General features: G+C 41.9%; 2 protein-coding genes and 1 non-coding gene across 3 annotated transcripts in view; 1 reads left to right on the top strand and 2 right to left on the bottom strand.

Annotated features, from left to right (window-relative positions):
* Positions 1-1,001: 1,001 nt before the first annotated feature.
* On the bottom strand, positions 1,002-5,503 carry LOC138603281 (high affinity cGMP-specific 3',5'-cyclic phosphodiesterase 9A-like). The gene is made up of 14 exons (XM_069674961.1): positions 5,440-5,503; positions 4,681-4,830; positions 4,152-4,191; positions 3,973-4,075; positions 3,725-3,867; positions 3,489-3,548; positions 3,232-3,409; positions 2,830-2,952; positions 2,644-2,736; positions 2,212-2,279; positions 2,031-2,133; positions 1,645-1,749; positions 1,214-1,360; positions 1,002-1,094 (listed from the first exon to the last, which is right to left on the bottom strand). The coding sequence occupies exons 1-14, from the start codon at positions 5,501-5,503 to the stop codon at positions 1,002-1,004; spliced, it is 1,470 nt and encodes a 489-aa protein (XP_069531062.1).
* An 833-nt stretch (positions 5,504-6,336) lies between these two features.
* The window catches only part of LOC138603468 (CLIP-associating protein 1-A-like), a 36,274-nt gene continuing 23,527 nt past the window's right edge, over positions 6,337-19,083 (top strand). Inside the window, exons 1-8 of the mRNA XM_069675261.1 lie at positions 6,337-6,432; positions 6,803-7,239; positions 10,431-10,509; positions 11,359-11,462; positions 11,723-11,814; positions 12,036-12,111; positions 13,319-13,416; positions 13,941-14,011. Coding sequence (XP_069531362.1) covers positions 7,036-7,239; positions 10,431-10,509; positions 11,359-11,462; positions 11,723-11,814; positions 12,036-12,111; positions 13,319-13,416; positions 13,941-14,011 — 724 coding nt within the window. The 5' untranslated portion in view covers positions 6,337-6,432; positions 6,803-7,035. The remainder of the gene's footprint in view (positions 6,433-6,802; positions 7,240-10,430; positions 10,510-11,358; positions 11,463-11,722; positions 11,815-12,035; positions 12,112-13,318; positions 13,417-13,940; positions 14,012-19,083) is intronic.
* On the bottom strand, positions 9,944-10,073 carry LOC138603814 (U4atac minor spliceosomal RNA). Its single transcript, XR_011309268.1, has one exon. It is a non-coding gene; the product is annotated as a U4atac minor spliceosomal RNA (small nuclear RNA).

A 19,083-nucleotide genomic window follows, 5' to 3' on the forward strand; every position in this document is an offset into this window, starting at 1 on the left:
CTCATGAATGTGGGATGGCATTATAAATGAATGTGTGCATGTCCACGGTAAAGAAGGAACAGTGTGGCTCATGGGTGTGTTAATTGTTTTTGGACTCAATTGGAGCTCCACTGCAAAGAGGGAAAAAGATAAATGATTTTATGTAGTTTGAGTGATACTTTAATATCATCCTGCCTTTTACAGACACTGTGAAGATGTAAAGGATAAACCAGAAGGAGCTGATTCACCTCGTGACTCTGGAGGTGATAACAGTCCAGATCTACTAAACCCCAAAATAGATCCTGAATGTACTTTGATGTTAAAACATGACATCACATTGAAGCTGCAAACATACTCCCAACTACACGAAACACTGCAAACTTTTACAAAGGGATGCACCAATCCTGAAGAGCGTACGTCTAACGTTCTTCGTCATGTCAGCAGAGCATCAGGCGGCCATGTTGCTTTGGGAGGTTTAAGTGTCGGTCTGTTTCATGCTAGATATTTCAAATATTTCTACGGCTGCTTGTTTTATCTACAAAGTTATAAGTTTGTTTTATAAAGTCAGTGATTAAATCCAGCCTGATGTTGCCTTAAACATAAAATAATAATCACAGTGTCAGTGAGAGAAAGACTAAGGCAGACTGGTGATGCTGTGTTCCAGCGCTGATGTCTGACAGTCATCATCCATTCAGCCCTCTACTACATAAAAATGTGATTTAAACACCCGCTATCCGCCCAGCTCTCCTTACTCATTTTACATCAGCGTTCGAGTCTCGTGTTTTACCTGTGAAAACTTGAACTCCTTCGTTTGTCGTCTGTAGAAACTTTAGTCGGTTACCTGCCCTGCTGCTGTTGATCCTGCATTTCTCCTGCAGCTAAAAAGCTAAAGTCCCAAACATATCTGAAAAGTTGGATGAGTGCATCCCTAAAATAATCACCTCAAAACGTCCTCTAACACTGCTGGTGAATATGCTGTCAGTGCACACATACATAAACATTTAGACACCGCCTCTCCCTCCTCAGGCTTTGGTCGTCCCCTCCTCGTCCTTGCCGGCTCTCTCCAGGTCAGAGTAATACTCCAGGGCCCGCCGCACCGGCTCCAGAATATGTTGCTGCAAGACGACATGAAACCAGAACATTTAAAGGCGTCACTTCTGCATCAGAAATCAGACAATTATCAACAAGAGAGCAGAATCATCTGTGACAGCAGAAAGCAGCGCTGATATTTTACCTCCAGACAGGGGAACAGCTTGGTGAGCTCGGTGAAGAGCGGCAGGAGGACAAACCGGATGAAGTTGGTCTGAGAGGACGGTTTGGACACTTTGTCTCGGTCCATGAAAGGAGTCACTGGAAGCCCTTTGAGCTTCTCTGTGTCACTCTGCACAACAAGAACTAACGATTATCACTGGTTTCATTTGAACTTAAAGAGAACATTTTTAAAGAACTGAAATCACTTAAAGGGGGGTTCTGATACTTTTGAATCTGGGCCCTGTTTTTACCTCTCCTGGGATCTAAGTGACAGAAAGTTGAAACAGGCTGTAATGACTGAAACCTTGGGGGTAAATGTACCAGATATTCAACTTCCTCATGTTGCCTACTCCATCCCTCAGCCTTTTTTGCAGTCACTTCCTGTTTACTGATCTGTAGAGTGAGAGTACAAACCTGGTTGAAGAACTCCTGCAGCAGACAGTCCAGCCAGGGCTCGGCCACGGCCATCGGCCTCGCCTCGTTGGAGATGTCGCTCACCTTCACCATGATCTTCATCAGCTGGAATCAGACGCAGAGTTACAGTCACAGGTACGAGGTTTATCATTTTTTGTTGACTTCCAGTTGTGTGTTTACCTTTATTTGTTTCACACACATGAAGGCCATATAAAAGTCAAGGGAGCTGAAACCTGCAAGGGCTTGTATTAAAATCTATGTATGTATACATGGTTGTTAAGGTGTTTTAATGTAGAGGGAGGAGTTAAATGAATTGACCTGAAACCCACATGAAGCCTTGAACTAATTAAACACAGTTAACAGGAGGTCCCAGAGGGTATTTTTACCACTTCCTTGTGGTCCTTGTTGGTAAAGTCGAACACCGGCTGCAGCATTTTGAACTTGTTGAGAATTTCGTTGTGTCTCGCCATGTCGGTGGCCAAGATGCACCTGCAGAAATCATTTTTAATAACAACAATTAAAGATACAACATCATCATAAACAAAGCAATCAAGGCCGTGAGCTTACTTTATCATTCCTCCTCGGATGAGTTTGTACTGCTCGCAGGTCAGGTTTTTGAGGATGTTGCACTCTGGCTGCAAAGATAAAGTCTCATTTCAGTCTCAAGTTTCAAACCAGGGAAGTAGGACAGTCTAATGTGCGTTTTTATTTTGTTAAGCAGAATATGAGCAGTGAAAAAGATGTAGGGTTCCTTTAATATTGTAACTGAATAAAACAAGTTAAAACACCTTTGAATCTAAATAATAATAATCAATGTCTGAACTCCAGAGAGACGTTCTTGTTCTCTAACCTCAGATGTTTTACGCGTTTCTGATCAGGAATAACTGGTAGCTGTTGCTCGTCTGTTGTTCTGATGTTCTGTTTATTATCAGTCATTCAGTATTTCATTTCTACAACACAATCCTCTTTTATTCCTTCCATGCATCTTGTTCTTTGTACCTTGGCCAGGATGCCGAAGGCGACAGCACAGTGGTGGTTTTCCAGCGGTGAAATGTCGTTGTAGCGAATAGCTAAGTCGGTTTGAGCGTTGATCTGTGTGAATTTACAGAAATATCTAAATCAACATCACATTAACACCTTTATTCACGGACAAACTGATTAAAACCCCCTGATTAAACACTTGACCTGGTAGACGTTGTTGTAGCCGGGGTGGTCGAGGTCGTGGCACAGAGCCGAGGCCAACATGATCAACAGGTCGATTCTTGATAATTTACTCCTGAGGTCCGTCAGCCAGATCAGCCCGTACATCTGCAAACAAACAGCAGTAACACCTGAACACAGCTCCACCTCGCCATTATTTAACCTCTCCACAACATCAGCCTGCACGTAGAGAGCGTCCGTCAGGTGGAGCAGAAATGTCCTCTTTTGAAATGCAAACATCACACTGTACAGGAAATGTGCAAAGGAAGCCAATGCCCTGAGGACAAAATGAAGCATCAAAGTCGTTATGTTCAGGATGTCAGATGTTTTTCTGCATGCATTATTTTAACTTCAGTACTTTCAATCATTTCTATTTAAAATCGTTACCATCTGAGTGACGCAGAAGCAGTGCTGGAAGTTGTGGAAGGGGATGCTGTTGTAGTGGCAGTAGACCTCGAACAGGAAGTTCTGCAGGACCTCCAGCTCGATGTGAAACGCCGTCAGGAAGTCCAGGTCTGTGAACATCACCTGGAGGAGCACCAGCATCTCCGCCTCCTCCCACTGCCTGTTCGCAACAAGACACACAGCTGAGACAGGTGTGTGTGTGTGAGTCTAGGAGTGGGTTTATGTGTGTTTGTGCTCACCAGTTGTCAAAAATGGGGGTTTTTAGATGCTCTCTCACTTCTTCCGTCACCTGCAGTGAGCTACGGCAACACAACATTACAACATTACAGAAAGGATCCCTGTTTGGAGGAAGATGATTGTTTTAACCACAAACAGACGTTACATCGCTCTCTGCACACACACCAGACTCCATGGACGAAAGTGGACAGTGAGAGAAAAGGCAGCATTCATCAGCAGTGAAATCAGACGAGGTCACCTCATGTTGAGGAACTTCCTGCGGACTTGTTGGCGCTCCTCCTCCGTGCTCAGGTGAGACGTTCTTGGTTTCGGGGAGAACTTGGAGAGCTGATGGTCGCTGTCTTCTTTAAACAGACCCATCCAGCTCAGGTGCTTCACACTCTGACAGGGGAAAACAACTGTATGAGGGCTGAAGCTATGCCGTTGTCTCTGGTGAAGATAAACTTTTACTCAATAGTGTGTTGTTTTTGGATTACAGCGACAAACCTCCAGCTTCCTCTTAAAAGACTCCACTTGGCTCTTCAGCTCACAGATGATGTCCGGAGTCTTCCCCACGTCCTCGATGACTTTGCTTTCCAGATGATGCAGCCTGCGGACGGAGATGGGAAACAACAGCAAGTCCTTTGCATCTAGAACAATGAATCCCCTTCACAGGATGCACTCACCTGTATTCCATGTTGTCCAGCTCTGTCGGCATCCCCACACCTGCAGGCGGACAAAAACAAACACCACACACACGACTTTATGGAACGAAATTTCTGAACCAAGAGAAAGCCAGGCTGCAGGCTTGTTGGTCCAAAACAAAAAGAAGTTTTAAAACATTGATGCTATCTTTTTGTAGTGCTGAGTCATAGATGCAGGCGGCTGCAGATATCTGAGAATTGTTTCTACAACAATGGTTCTTCCTTTAAAATAGAACATGTCAGAGTCCTGAACTGGTGAAAATATCCAGCATTTGACAAGAAAAAAAAGTTTCATACACTCTTCAATTTACCTTTTATATCTAAAAAACATTTAACCATGTTACTTAACTATATTGATTGTTAAAATCCCAGAACCAACACTGATGTTGTGTTGCGATGTAAGCTGCGGCCCTGCTTTTAAAAAAAAGAGTATCTTCCAAAAACGGTTTCTCATTTAAAAGAGGACTTATTAGATTTAAGAAACAACTCTGTCACAGAGGAGGCCGCTCACTCTGCAGGTCCGACGCCACCACATCCAGTCGGTAGTAGGAGTCCTCGCTGTTGGCCTCCAGCCGGGGGGAGATGTTCACCACGCCACCCTTTGAGTTGTACATCTTCAGGATGTGGTTAGGCCCCGCCTCCGCGGCCGCCCGGAACAGATCTGTCAGAGTTCAGGATAAATCAGGATTGTGCTGGCCTGACAGAAAGCAAAACTACCTTTAAGTATTTCTTGCCTTTATGAAAGTGTGAAAGAAGATTGACAGGAAATGGGAGAAGAGAGGCGGGGACGGCACGGCAATGATTCAATATACAAGAGAACATAATCCAAACACATGTCGGATGCTGTGCATCTAAACTACTGACATTTTTAGGCTTAGATGAAGGAACCTCCTTTTGTTGCCCTCATTCATTCTGCTTTTTTATTACTGTCCTCTTTAAAGGTCAAGGACCCCATTCGAGAACTTGTTGATGTTGGCACGTGGTTTATTCATCACTGAGTCAAGATGACAAGAGCACAGAGGACAAAGCCCTTTCACCAGAGGACCTGTCAAAGCCACATGGAGGTCAGGCTCTTACACAGAAACCACAGGAACATTAGAGACCATCACATTATTACAAAATGATCATACACATGTTCGTTAAACTCTTAATATGTGACTAATTTAAATCTCGAGATGAAGTATTCACTGTTACTTTGTTTTATCCACTTCAATTGTGATAATGTCAATTAAATAAGCAGTTGTAACAAACTCCAGGCACTCTGTCTTACCTTTGATGTCAGCAGCAGAGCAGTCAGCTCCAAACTCTGCCTGCTCCAGCCTCCCGTTAACCATAAAATGAATGATTTTTGTTGTCATTCCAGAGCCAGGTGTGACATGAGCTGCTCCAGAAAGGAAAATGAGACCTCTTGACACTGACACCTTGTAGCTGTAAAGGGCCACCTGCAGCTGACAGAGAGCCCACCTACTCATCCACCCATCCTCTTACTTTTGCCCCCCTTTTTTTAAAGTTACACTACATTTTTTAAACATGTTTTACTTTAAATCTGACCAGATATCACAACGCAGACTTTCAACTGTGTAAAGAACAACAGGTGCAATACCCAGCTTTTATTTAAAGGGACAGAAAACAGCAAGATTAAACATAAAACTGGGCCCTGTTGGTCAAATGTATCAAAGTCCTGCTCAAAAGATTTAAACAACACATGAAGGTTTGATCCAGATCAAAACCACAACTGGATTACTTTACCTAATCCGATTTCAGAATTCGTATTTAACTCGGAACATCACATTTTCAAGATTTAATCCAGTCTGAAAGTCGAAATCAGATCAGGTTACTTTTGGATAACTGGCCCTGGTCCTGCAGTGCAGGGGCGGGTGTTAGTGCGCAGGCCTGCCAGCAGGTGTCGCTGTTCTTCAGGTTTTCTCATTGCAGGCTCTACGGCGTCTGCTATGGGACATACGTGATTTACTATGGCAATTTATCATTTTGCCAGTCTTTAATTACAATGAATGACTTGTGAATAGAAAGCTTTTCGTGTTAGACAATGAAATGCCTTGAGTATTAAATACGGAGTAGTTTAAACTACCAAAAGGAGGCAGAGAAATCAATTGTGGGCTGTGATATGAAGTAACGGTAGTTTGTGGCCGAAGTCAGCATCGCCACTTCTGACTTTTTTCAAGGAACGGTTCAGTCCATCCGGTGAGTGAATCTCTAACCGGTCACTGAATTAATAACGCATTTATTAACCCGCTACAAAAAGGTGAGTAACGTAACAGCTTACCGTACTTCTCCGCCTAAGGGGCTAACTTAGCTCGCATGGCTAACACTAGCTTAACTGTATTTTGGATAAAAGCTTGCTAGTACCCAGCTAGTGTGCTAGCAGGAGAAGCTAACAGCTACATAAACTGTTTTGACGTCTAACGTTCACCTGCACGAGCTAGTTAAGTCACATAACGGTCGGTTAGCTAAACTTCAAGTAGCATTTCTATGTCTAGTTTTGAGCCACAGGTTAGCAAGCTGAATCTATGTCTAATATATGAATAAATGTAACCGTTAACTTTGTATGTAAATGTGCTAGTTTGTAAACTTTGCCTAATTGTCGCCCTTTTTCTGGTTAAATTTCATTATAGGAGAATGAAGTGCAATGACCACAGCAGCCAAACACTGCAGGATATTATGGTGCGCATTTCGGCAACGTTAGCCGCCTCTCAAAGAGTATAACTGGCGTATAAACGGGGCCAAGTATCCTGCAGCAGGTTTCTGGAAACTGTAAGGGCTTTGGTGCACAAAACAAGGGGAGAGAGGCCGGCTGCAAGTCTGCTTGTTGCCTTGAAATCTCCTGTCCCAGGCAGCAGCAGCAGCCATGGAGGAGGAGGTGGTGAGCATGGAGTATTTGCTGGAGCAGGTGATGCAGAAAGACCTGGGGAAGAGGCTCCAGGTGGGCCAGGAGACCATAGAGCTCATCCTGGACGAGGGGAAGTCCCCAGACCTGGAGCAGGACCAGGGCATGCTGGACAGGATGGTGGACGCAGTGGCCAGCTCCTGGGTCAACTCGAGCAACTTCAAGGTGAGGACAGCTTGTTAGGGTAAGACGGAAAAGATGCCTGTTAGTGGAAAATGAAGGAGAAACCGAAAATACTCCACCTTCTAACATCTTTTAAAAAATAATAATTCAGATGCTCTTGAACAAGTTGCGTTACAGCTGTTTCTAGATCATTTTAGGTGCAGTGGACAGGTGTGAGCTCACAAAACCAGACTTATTTAAGTATGAAAGAACCAATTTTAGAGTCTAATAAGCAGCAAACTGTCACTAAAACAATTGATTCAACGTATTTTTCACCACAACAGGTGGTTTTGGACACCATGTTCTTTATTGATTTAATAAAGAGCATGTTAAAGTGGTTTATAAGACAGTATTTTACAGTGTAGTTAATATTTAAGCCCCCTTTTTTAACAAGTCATATTTAACAATTTTACATGTACCGTATATTATACAGTTATATAACACCATATATATGATTATGTTTTAATTTTGGATGTAATGGATCTTAATGGACACACAGAGAGGTGGTTTAATTCAACTATCATCACAGTGGGTCATAGACTAACCTACATACAGTATGTCTGTGCACTGCAGGTTGCTATCACTCCTGTTTCTATGGTGCATGATTTGCATGCCGTCCATGAATGTTTGCGTTTAATTTATGCGGGTTTGAGGCTGCTGCTGCTGATTAATCAAAACCACAGTGCACAGTAAGGTAGAGCTGCTCCATGTTGTCATTAGTCGTTCATCATCCAGGCGTCTTTAAGGCAGCACTCCCATACTTAAAGACATCAGATGTGCTGTTTACTTTCCTTTTTATGGAGTCTTATCAAGAAAACTGGCACCAATTTAAAAATAACTCTGGAAAAGGTGTTTCTTTGTGCATTTGTCCAGTGACTTGGACTATTTGTATCTAATAACTAGGCTATTTCCAATGCTTTTAATATTTTTGGAACCCAATATTCACTGTTCATCGTTGTTACGCTCTTCATGGAAATTAGAAACCATTACATGTTTAAAAGACAAATAAAAATAGTGGCATAAATAGTGAACGTCATATATTTTGTGTTCAATATTTAATTTAGACTAAATTCTCTCTCCACAATGTTTATTAAGTGCCTCTTCAGGAGCTTTTGAACATAGCACATGATGGTTGGTCTCGACTCTTAGGCCAAAGTGCAGAAGTTGTGAAAGTGCTCAGAGAGCGTATGATTACTTAATAAGCGGGTAATGGTGTTTCTAAAGGAGACCATGTGATACCGTGCAGACTGAACAGATGATGAACGGAGCTTGTGGTGAGGTTGTTTTGTCAATGACTGAATTTTTAGTCTGTTTTTAATGTAGAGCTGTATGAAGGAAAGCAGCCCTGCAATGCCAGTTTTGTCAATGGAGTTTGGTGTGACGCTCCGTTTTTCACAAACAAAGAAAGAGGCAGATGAATGTTTCATATAAACTGCACACCGACTTAAAGGCTGCACACATATGTACACACATACCAACACAACCAGTCATATGTCTGCTTCCTGTGCTGCCCTGTTAACGCAGCCTCCTCCGGTCTGCTTGATAACTGCGGGTCTGTAATGGGGACGAGGCTCCCAGGCGAGTGAGCCAGCGGTGGTGACTGTGAGCTTAATTTACCAGCACCATTAGCCCAGTTTCCTTCCCTCTGTGACCGAGCCAACAGAAAAGGAGGACTTTTTTTACAGGATTCAGTGTTTCAGTATTTGGAGTTCAGCTTCCTGCCTGCCTGAGCTGTAATGTGAGTGTGTGTTGGCAGTATAACTCTCAGATGTGTGTGGGTGAATGATGGAGGAGAGCTGCTTCAAGTGCTGGTGGTCTAATGGCTCTTGTTAATTGATCGGAGAGCAGTGAGCTGACGAGCCGGGCCCGTCGCGTAAATTAAGAGATCGCTCAGCTGTTGATAAATGCAGACAGCTTAACGGCAGAGACTGATAGTAAACGTCAACCTTTACGAGAGGCAGTTGGCTGGACTGTCCTAATGCTGTTTATTCACCTTTTAGGACATAAACGTTAATGTAAATAAAAGGGGGCTGTCTCCAACAATCATTGATTTTGAATTATTGATTATTCTGCACTCTTGTTTTCTTGTTTGGTCTATGAAATACCAGAAATATATTGTAAAATGTTTGGTAAAGGCTCACAAACAGTCCAAAAGTCACAGATTTCAAACGCTTTTTTTTGATAGCGATGGAGCAGCTAAAAGGTCAAAGGTCATGACTGTGATTTGGATTTCAGGTGACACCGAATAATACATCTGACCACATGGCAGGAGATAATCTCTGAAATATTTTGACTTTGCTGGGCAGCTTTTATGAGAAATACTTTGACTATATTACAGGAATAAATACAAACGTTTAATACATTTTATACTACTATTATAGATACGTGACTTTCAGGAATATGAACACGTTCCTGAGGAGCTGTTTATTCAGTGTGTTAAAGAAAATGTGTTTTTTTAAAGAAAGGACTCCAAACTAATAATGATTTATGAAATGAGTCGTATTAGTAGTTTAATTTTAATTGGAAACTAATCAATGAATCAGCTAATTGTTACAGTTACATATGCATGTTACTTCACTTTACTGGGAGTTAGAATTTCAACCAGCAGGCATTGGACTAGTACTTCCAGTAAACACCCAGCAGATGGCAGCAGAGTGTTGTTCCTTTTGCCGTTGTTCTTTACATGACGACTCTTTCTTATAAAAGAGTTTCCAAAAATTGCACCAGAGACTGAACAGGAAGTCCAGGTGGTGCGTATGTGTTGATTATGGTGTCAGCAGGGGAACTCTCACTAGACGTTCATTGAGTTTCCCAAACCACCCCATGACAAGGAAAGATGAGGACTTGTTCACTGAATCCTTAGTGTAAAATGTTAATACTATCTTCAGTCATGGTTCTGTATGAGTTTGGTGTTTTACCTCTCCAAATGAAAGATTTACTGGTTATATTTAGATTTTCATTCACAAAACACCATTACTTTCTTTATTTTCTGTATTTTCAAATGAAAAGCTCTCGGTTGGTTCAAATTACCCATAATCCTTTGCAGCCCAGATTCAAATTCATTGCTCTTTTGCTGAAATCAGGCTGTAGTTGTTCTGAGTCTTTTCTATCTAGGATGTAGACATTATTGTGATGCGTTTTAACAGCTTGTGTGCGTCATGCTTGTTGTTTTCTTCTTTGCTTTTGTGTGTCAGGTGGTTTTGCTGGGGATGGACATTCTGTCAGCTCTGGTCAGCAGACTGCAGGAGAGATTCAGGACGCAGGTTGGAACAGGTGAGGTTTAAAATTAATAATAATTATAATAATTATATTTATAATGTGCATGACTGTATGAAATATAGATATGTTAATAGTATCACTACACTATACGTTATATTCATGTAAAATCCTGCTTCTATTTGTATTTACTAATACTTTCAACATCATTTTAAAACATAAATACATCCTTTTTTTGTCATGAATAGTTAAATATAAAAATGGAAATATTTGCATAGTATATAATTAAATATATCACTTATAAGGTTTTTGTGTATGTGTTTACTCTTTAGTTTGTTTGCAGGTCCTGAATGCTCACAGACTCTTTAAATACACGTTTCCATCTCAGCCATAAGATTTTCCCCGCAGCTCTTTCTGACACAGATTTTTATTTTGTTTTTTTGCTACTATTGTGTAATTTTTAGTGTGAATTTACACCAATATGACGATGAGCAGTGGTTTTTGAGGCTTTTCCTTTGCAGCGTTAGCACCACTGACATTAATGGTTTGGGTTTTTTTACACAGTTTATCAGTGTTATGATATGAAATTATGTATGCTTATTTTCCCCACCACTTTTTCTGCCAGAAAACATTAAACATAAATTATTAAATGTCAGATTTTTGCCTGTGAGAACTTAAGAATTGGGTGCATGTTTAATTTTACTCTACATGTACACGGTAATGGAAGGCCTGTTTAAATACGATTCAGATTGACATTTCAGGCATTTAATTTGACAATGTTCATTTAGATCTTCTTATAGTAAGCACAGACTAAAGAACAATAAAGTAGATTGAATAAAAGAATAAATACTTACATCAAATTAAAGTAGATTTTAGATTTTCTTTCTGTCCTCTTTGCCTGCTCAGTTCTGCCGAGCCTGATAGATCGTTTAGGAGACGCCAAGGACCAAGTTCGAGACCAGGACCAAGCTCTTCTGCTGAAGGTTATGGACCAGGCTGCCAACCCACAGGTGCACAACAGCACACGTGTTCATCCAAACCTTTTTGTGTCTTGTGTCAGATGGTAACTGTAAAGTGTTGCTCAAAGTCCAACAGAAGACACGTTTCTATATTCCTCTCCACGAACTTAATCAACCCTCCTCTCTCTCTCGCTGATATGTACTAAAATCTCTCCTTGATTTCAACTGTTTTGGTAACATGTTGCAGTGTTTACAGATGCTGATTAAATGCATGTATGTGTGCTGTTCATTGTGCTTTGACGCGTGTCCAGTATGTGTGGGAGCGAATGATGGGAGGCTTCAAACACAAGAACAACAGGACCAGAGAAGGCCTCTGCCTCTGTCTCATCTCAACCCTGAATGTGTGAGTACAGAAAACATCTTTAGATAGATAACACGACAGTTTGATATTCTTACTTTAAATTACTGAAAATTGTTTTCTACAATTATTAATGTAACTTATACGTCACTTTTAGTTTCGCTAATGTGGGTGATTTAAAAACAACAACGATAGAGTCGGCGGTCATAGTCAAAAGGAATGCACAAATGGTTCCTGTTCATGTTATGTTGTGTGTTTTTCTTCAGGTTTGGATCTCAGAGTCTGACACTCAGTAAAATCGTTCCTCACATCTGTAACCTCCTCGGAGATCCCACAAGTCAGGTACGACCTGCTGCTTCCCACCTGGACTGAAGTGTGTGGACAGGCCTGTAACAGCAGTATCACTGGGCTTTGACTGCCCTCTGCTGGTCAGATACAAACATTACATCTCAGCAGACACAAACCAGACTCCCTTTGTTCCGTTTTCTTTTCAACATCATCTTTTGGCTTTCACACGTTCAATGTGTGTTCATATATGTTGGTAGACGAACCGTGTCGCTATTATTAGACATGTGCAAGCGTGGGGTTACCAGACCCTCCTCTCTCCTGCTGTGCTCTGTGTCTGAGTTTGTTGTCTCTGTCTGATGGGCTGCAGAGGTCTGTCACCACCGGAATCACACTTCCTCTAGAGGACAGGAAGCTGTGCCCTTGAACTTCCCTTCCTGACCTCAAACACACTCGATCATGTGCACTGCAGCACTTATCTTCTACTGCATTATGAAGCATCATCATAACAGTGATGAGTGGGCTCTGCAGGAACCAGTTATTTGGTGGTTAGAGGACAGGAGAGAGAAACAGACCAGTTCCAAAACGTGCTGCTCACTGGAAGCTATTTTCCTGTTAAAGTTTTTAAAGATTGTTTTTAATCCAAACAAGCAACAGTATGACAGAGGAGGCAGAGAAACTAAAGGCTTATACAGAGGACCTCTCTCCAAGCTAGGCGCACTTTGTTTTCAAGGTCGTCTGGAGTTTCATCTTCACAATCCCTCATGTAAACTGAAGTTTTAAAATGTTAACTAAACCATCCCGTCGGTGATTTGTATGTTTTTCCCTGACATTTCACACCACAGGAACTAGACTGACCGACGTGGGAGCATGTAATATACACATAGAATTCCTATAAATAAAGAAGGAAATGGCTCATAAATCGTAGCAATGTGGCCCAGTGATCATATAAAACATTAAAAAACAGGAAAAAGGAAGAAAAAAAGGAGCTTTGAGGCAAAGAAAACGATCTATTATGTCTGAATTATGAATTATACATTTGATGTCTGTCATTTGCTAAATTGAGTCCCAGCAAAGTGTTAACTTTGTTGTTACTGTCGATTTACAGAGAAAGAGAAGTTCTGTGTTAGTTTAAAAGAACAAAGAGGCTGCGTGCTGAGAGTTTCACTGATGCTCTTAGTTTATCAAGAAAACAGGTGATGTTGACACACAGAATGTGGAAAAAGAAAGGCACCTGAGTTTTCTTCTTATTGTCGACCTGTAGGTGCGTGACGGAGCCATGAACTGCCTCGTGGAGATCTACCGTCACGTCGGAGAACGAGTGAGAATGGACCTGGGAAAGAAGGGCCTGCCTCAGTCACGGTGCGTTCAAATGCTCTCTGTGAAAATGTTAACAAACTATTAGAAATCTCCAGTAACAGGAACCCTTACAGACTGATTCAGTCATTACATAGTAAATGTCCCGGACTACAGAGTGTCTTTTTTTATCATACAGAAGACGTTCAGTGCAGATTTCACATTTTGTTTTAGCTCATATAATTTGTGTCAAATCTCACAAATTGACACCAAATCTTCTCTTTCTTTTTACTTTTTTACAAATTATTAAAAAAGCATGTCTCATATTTCTTAATTTCAAAGAGTCAACAAATATCAGTCTGCTGTAACGTGACTTTGTGTTTATGATTGCCTGTGTATTTTTGGATGCAGCAGTGAGGGCGGTGATGAACCGCTCTCTGTGGAAGATCAAATGAAACCCTTTTCTGTTTTATAGAGGCTCAGCTGCAGGCCTGAAGGCAGCAGGGGTGTTTGTTTGCTGTTATAAATGTGCTGCTTTTCTCACAACATGCTCATTTTCTGCCCCTCCCCTCCTCTCGTCCTCTGCCCAGGCTGAACGTCATCTTCAGTAAATTTGATGAAGTTCAAAGGTCAGGGAACATGGTCCTGTCTCCGGTGTCAGGTAAGATCACGTCCTGTAGTCCTGTAGGGCTTGGGTCTGGTTTTCATGGCTGTGTTGTTAAATTTGGTGTTGTGTTGTTTGTGTTGGAGAGTGGACATCCAGTCCATTTAATAACTCTGTTCATGTGGCTGACACGGTGGGGAAACACTTCACAGATGTTAGAGATCAGCCAGGCTGGAGGGGCCGGGAGGGCAGGGAAATCTGGATTTAAACTGGCTAAGGAAGTACGGACCGTAAGGGACCTTTATGACATATGAGGCACAGACACCACTGAAACGTTTGACATTACAGCAAAATTCCACCAATGTGTGTGGCAAAATCTGCACTAACATTCCCTCTTATAACTCCTAACAAAGTATGTCTTACACAGTGAAAAGATCTGATAATCAAAGAATGTGAATGATATCTTCTTTGATCCGTCTCGATGAGCGTGTTTCAGCTGGGAGCCTCTCTCGTGGTTTCCTTCGGTCTCCCTTGGTTTTGTGTGTTTGCTGTCTTTCAGTCAGAACGAAACCTGAGCCGGTTTCTTTGTGCAGCCGCCTCACTGCAGGAACAGTGACCCCGCAGAAGAGGGAAAAGAAAGGCTTAAATGAAGCTGCAGAGAATCAGCACTTATTAGCAGTTTACTGCAAACAAATTGAATGTGTCCTCTTTGGTTCTGCACTGAAACCAGGGCTGTGACTTCACACTGGTTTCTTTTGAACTTATTGTCTCTCAGACCGGAGCTGACAGGCCTCACCGCTGTGGTCACAAGTCTCAGCTTTCACCTCAGGAGGCTTACAAATAAAAAGGACAAGACCGCGTTCCTCTGGAACAACAGCATGAATTTGTCACTGAGATAATCTGACATGAAGGGTGGAGCTTCAGCGTCAGCGCTGGGGCCAATGCTTTTGTTTTTGTAACAGGTTAAACTACAACACTACAGACTGCAGCATCGCTCTTTATCACAGTTTACAGTTCGCTCTGATCATAATACGTTTATCTTGTTCACAATTAAGTACTGCGCTACTTCCAGGTGCGTAGCTTTAAATGTGAAGCAGCAACAGGAAGTGTTTCTTTTCGCATCAATGGAACTTAAAATCAATTCATTAATTGTTTGTGATTAATTGAGTTGTGATTTCACCGAAATTGAGCGTTTACAAGCTAATTGACTCTGCAATTCTGTGCTTATTCAGTGTTATCACATGAGCTTTAGTGCAATCAAGTTCTTCACAGCAGTTTGTTTCTTCACTTGAGTTTAAAAATAAAGCACATATTTGTAAGACAAGAAGAAAAGAACGTGGACGGCTAAACAAGCTAAGGATCAAGAAAGGAGATAAAGAAAACAAACAGGAAAAAGAGTCTTTACTCCGGCAGCCCAGGGCTCTTATTTTGTAGGAGTGGTGTCAGCTGTTGTCCTTACAGTCACAAGACCAGTTCGGAGGGGAAGGGAGGAGGCAGGACAGGCAGCAGTGCATCAGCGGGTCTGTTTCTCCTGCAGTAGATCCACAGAGGAGTCGAGTCCCTGCAGGTAAATTTATCACATGCATGATGGAGCAGGTAAAATGTAAAGATCTGTTGTAAATATCTGCAAGGTTCACAGAGAGCATGTTGAGTCTGTGAAGTTGCTGTAGAAACAGGGTACTATCAGCCTCTGTGAGGATCGTTGTCCTCACAAGCCTTGCTAATTGCACTGGGATCATGATTGGGTACTGCAGCTCAGTGATGCGTGTAGTCCCGATGTTCTGCTCTGTTGTTGTCCTTCGCTTCGACATACGACGTGCTCGATTACCTCTGAAACATTTAAACAATTCCAGATATTTTGGTGGAAATGTTTACTATAATTTGAGGAACATACAGACTGTGGTTTGAGGAACATTACCGTTGGTCCTGATTTTGACGGACATTCTTGTCAGTGCTGCTGGCTTCCTGTATTTACTGTCATGATAGAGGATGTATTGTTCAGCGTGTCTTGTTTGTTGGCAGACTTTAGAGAAGTTTACACAAATGATGATAAAAGCTTTCATTGTGCGGCTTTTTTCTTGGCTAGTAAACAAACGTATACAGCCAACAAGAGAAACATAAGTCCATCATGCAAATCAGTTAAAGTCCAGTTTAAAAATGGAAAGTACGAAAGTAGAGTTGAGTATTGTGACCATGTGTTCGACTGGTTGGGTGCGATAATTTATTTTACACTAAAGTCTGAGGTGTAGCTCAGATCCAGTCCGGTTAACCCATAATACGCATCTTAATTCATTATCTACTGAATGAGCAATGGTACGCCAAAGGGCTGCTGTAATTGTAGTGATGTTCTGGATAACGGCCTGGCTGCTGCATTTTAAACAGAGTGCTGAGTACAAGTCATGTAAGTATCGAACACTTAGGTGTTGCAATATTAGGTTTTTAAGATAATGTACTGATTCTCAAAAACACTGTATATTTTGTAAGCAACAGTTTACACGCAAAGTTTCACGCAGTTGTTGAGTTTTGCGTTGTGTTTAAACCTCCGACCACCAGATGGCAGTGTAGAAATATGTCTGATATGTAAAAATGGTTCAATATCACATACATTGAATTTTCTTTGTACCATAAGTGCTGAAAGGTTTCATGCAGGACCTGAATCTAAGATAATTACAGAACACATTCACAGAAACATATTTAAAGATCTAGCTACAGCAACTGTAAGATCACACATTTTTTAACTTCCCTTATTAAGCCAATGAAATCAAGGTCCACTTACTGCCTGGCCTTTTCCTGAGCTGAATAAAGTTGTTGTTATCATATAAGTTAAGTATTAAACAGGTGGGTGTTTGCGCTCTCTCTTCAAGGATGCAGTTAGGAGAAAAAGCGAGGAAGTCTGCCAAACATACGCTCAAAACACTCCACCTTTTACTTTTTGCACGTCATCGTTTGATGTCATATTCTTTTTGATAATCGAACCAGCTGAGTGCGTCACACGGCCTCAGGAGGTCCTGCAGGGAGGTGTTGAGAGACGAGGACAGGTACTCGCTGCCAGCAGGACTTAGGTTGCACAGTATGAAACCTCCTGAATAATGAACACTGTGCAGGTACAGAGAGACAGGTACAGCATGCACCGGTGACTCTCTCACAGCTCTTTAGATACAAAACGTCTCACTTGCTGCTGGTTTATTTCCTCAAACCTCTTGGTCACATATATTCATTATAAATTATAATTATTTACACAATGCAACCGTCTCAGACAAGCACATAACAGGAAAACTCCTCTCCAGAGAAACTGAAGGGTACCAAACAGGAAGAGCCTTACTCCCAACAGGAACAGGCTGATTGGGCCTGAAAACAAAAACAGAACTTAGGCCCTAACACCTCCCGTTTGTCATTTCTAAAGATGAGTCTGAAGGAAAGATTCTTATTATAGGATTATTCTTATAGGAACATGTCGTGGTTCATTTCTTTCTTCTTAATGATTATAAACTGAATATCTTTGACAAAGCCACACTTCCTTGATAGTTCCAGATCACTTCAGTTCTTCCCTCCGCTGTAACTCCACACTCCTGCCCGTGGACTTGCTCGGTTTGAATTCATTTTAATCTGCTGAGAAAGTTGTGAATGAAGCCTGATAATTCTGTGGGAACGTCCCTCCCACTGTTGTTCCTGCTGGATGTCATGTGCAGGAGAATAGCAGGGGTGTTTCCCGCTTCATTCATTCAGCGCTAAAAAGGCTGAACAGTGTAAATCGCAGGTTGAAGCTCACCTTTGAGCTGCAGTAGAATTATATACGATGAGGTTAGCTGTTGTTGAGTTTTTGTGGAGGAAAAAGAGAAAGATCCAGGAGGATAAAGACTGGACAGAAGGTGATTTGATCTCACCGATTACCTGCTGTGAGCTTCTCCTCCTGAAACTCTGAGCTGCTCTCCCACGCTCCCTCGTTTCTTCCCTCCTTCTGTGACGCAACACTTTGCACCTCTGAACGCCTCACCTCCCCCGGGTCATTCTGTGAATTTGTACCGGGGGGATCAGCTGTCAGACTCCATCAGGCTGCGAGCTCACAAAGACTTTGAGACGCTGCCAGAAGGAGAACTTGTGACCCGGCTTCCAGAGGATCGGCACAAATATTCTGTCAACAAGTTACGTTCTGTGCTCCCGTTTATCTGTCGTCATTACTACTTCTTCGAACACCCAGCCTCATGACGTAAAATGTGCTTTACAAACTGGAGGTGTGGAGTTTGAAAGATGTGAGTGTTAGCCAGGCGGCTGAGGTGCATTATGGGAAATGTTTGATCCAGTTTTTTGGAGTTTGACAAGTCAGGATATCGCAACCTCTGCTGCTCCCTCCCCATCTATGTACTGTGAGTGCCCCAAGTTTGTAGAATATTACAGAGCTGAAGACCTCTTTAAATGAACATGTTTCCTGCTGCTCTCATTGAGGCAAATTCAAAGATAGTGGAGACATTGATGTTCTCAAATCAGTCTCAGTCTTTTTCTTTCGTTCTCTCAGTGCAAACTTTGATGTAAATGATGAATAAAAACATCAAAGGAGTGGTGAAAACAGAGGGCTAACAGCGCCATCTTGTGGATTTGTTTTCTGTTTGCACCTGTATGGAGTGCAACACTGGCTGTTTCCTGTCACGTAATCAACATTGATACCCTATTGGTTGGTTAGATACTCACAGCATGAGGTGGAATGAATTGAAATGTTGATTTTATTAACTTACCCTTTCCGCCTGTGACGATATTCTTTGATTGTCGATGAATAAACCTATTATTTTCAGTGTATCAGATTGGTCTCGCTCCAGATTTGTTTTCAGTCAATATTGGGTCCTGAATCCAAAATCACCTGCTGCAAAAAGTCAGCAGATGTTTTAATATAAAGGTTTATTCTCTTCTTGTGTTAAATGAAATGAGATACATGTTGGTGATTACGCATAGCAAACCACACCTCTGCCTGCGTTATTTCTTTGATGAATTCTGTGCAGATAAAAAGCTGATTGTCTCATTGAAGTTATTGATCTCACATGTTGAGAGCAGCCGTGACCTTGCTGTGATAAAAACACCGGGCCGCTGCAGGCTGACATTAATACTGACGGAGGAGCAGCTTCCTCTGGAGGTGTCTC

This window comes from Semicossyphus pulcher, unplaced genomic scaffold (genome assembly GCF_022749685.1).
Source record: "Semicossyphus pulcher isolate SPU_LCO1_2020_fin unplaced genomic scaffold, fSemPul1.0.p SCAF_24, whole genome shotgun sequence".
Classification (NCBI taxonomy): Eukaryota; Metazoa; Chordata; class Actinopteri; order Labriformes; family Labridae; genus Semicossyphus; species Semicossyphus pulcher.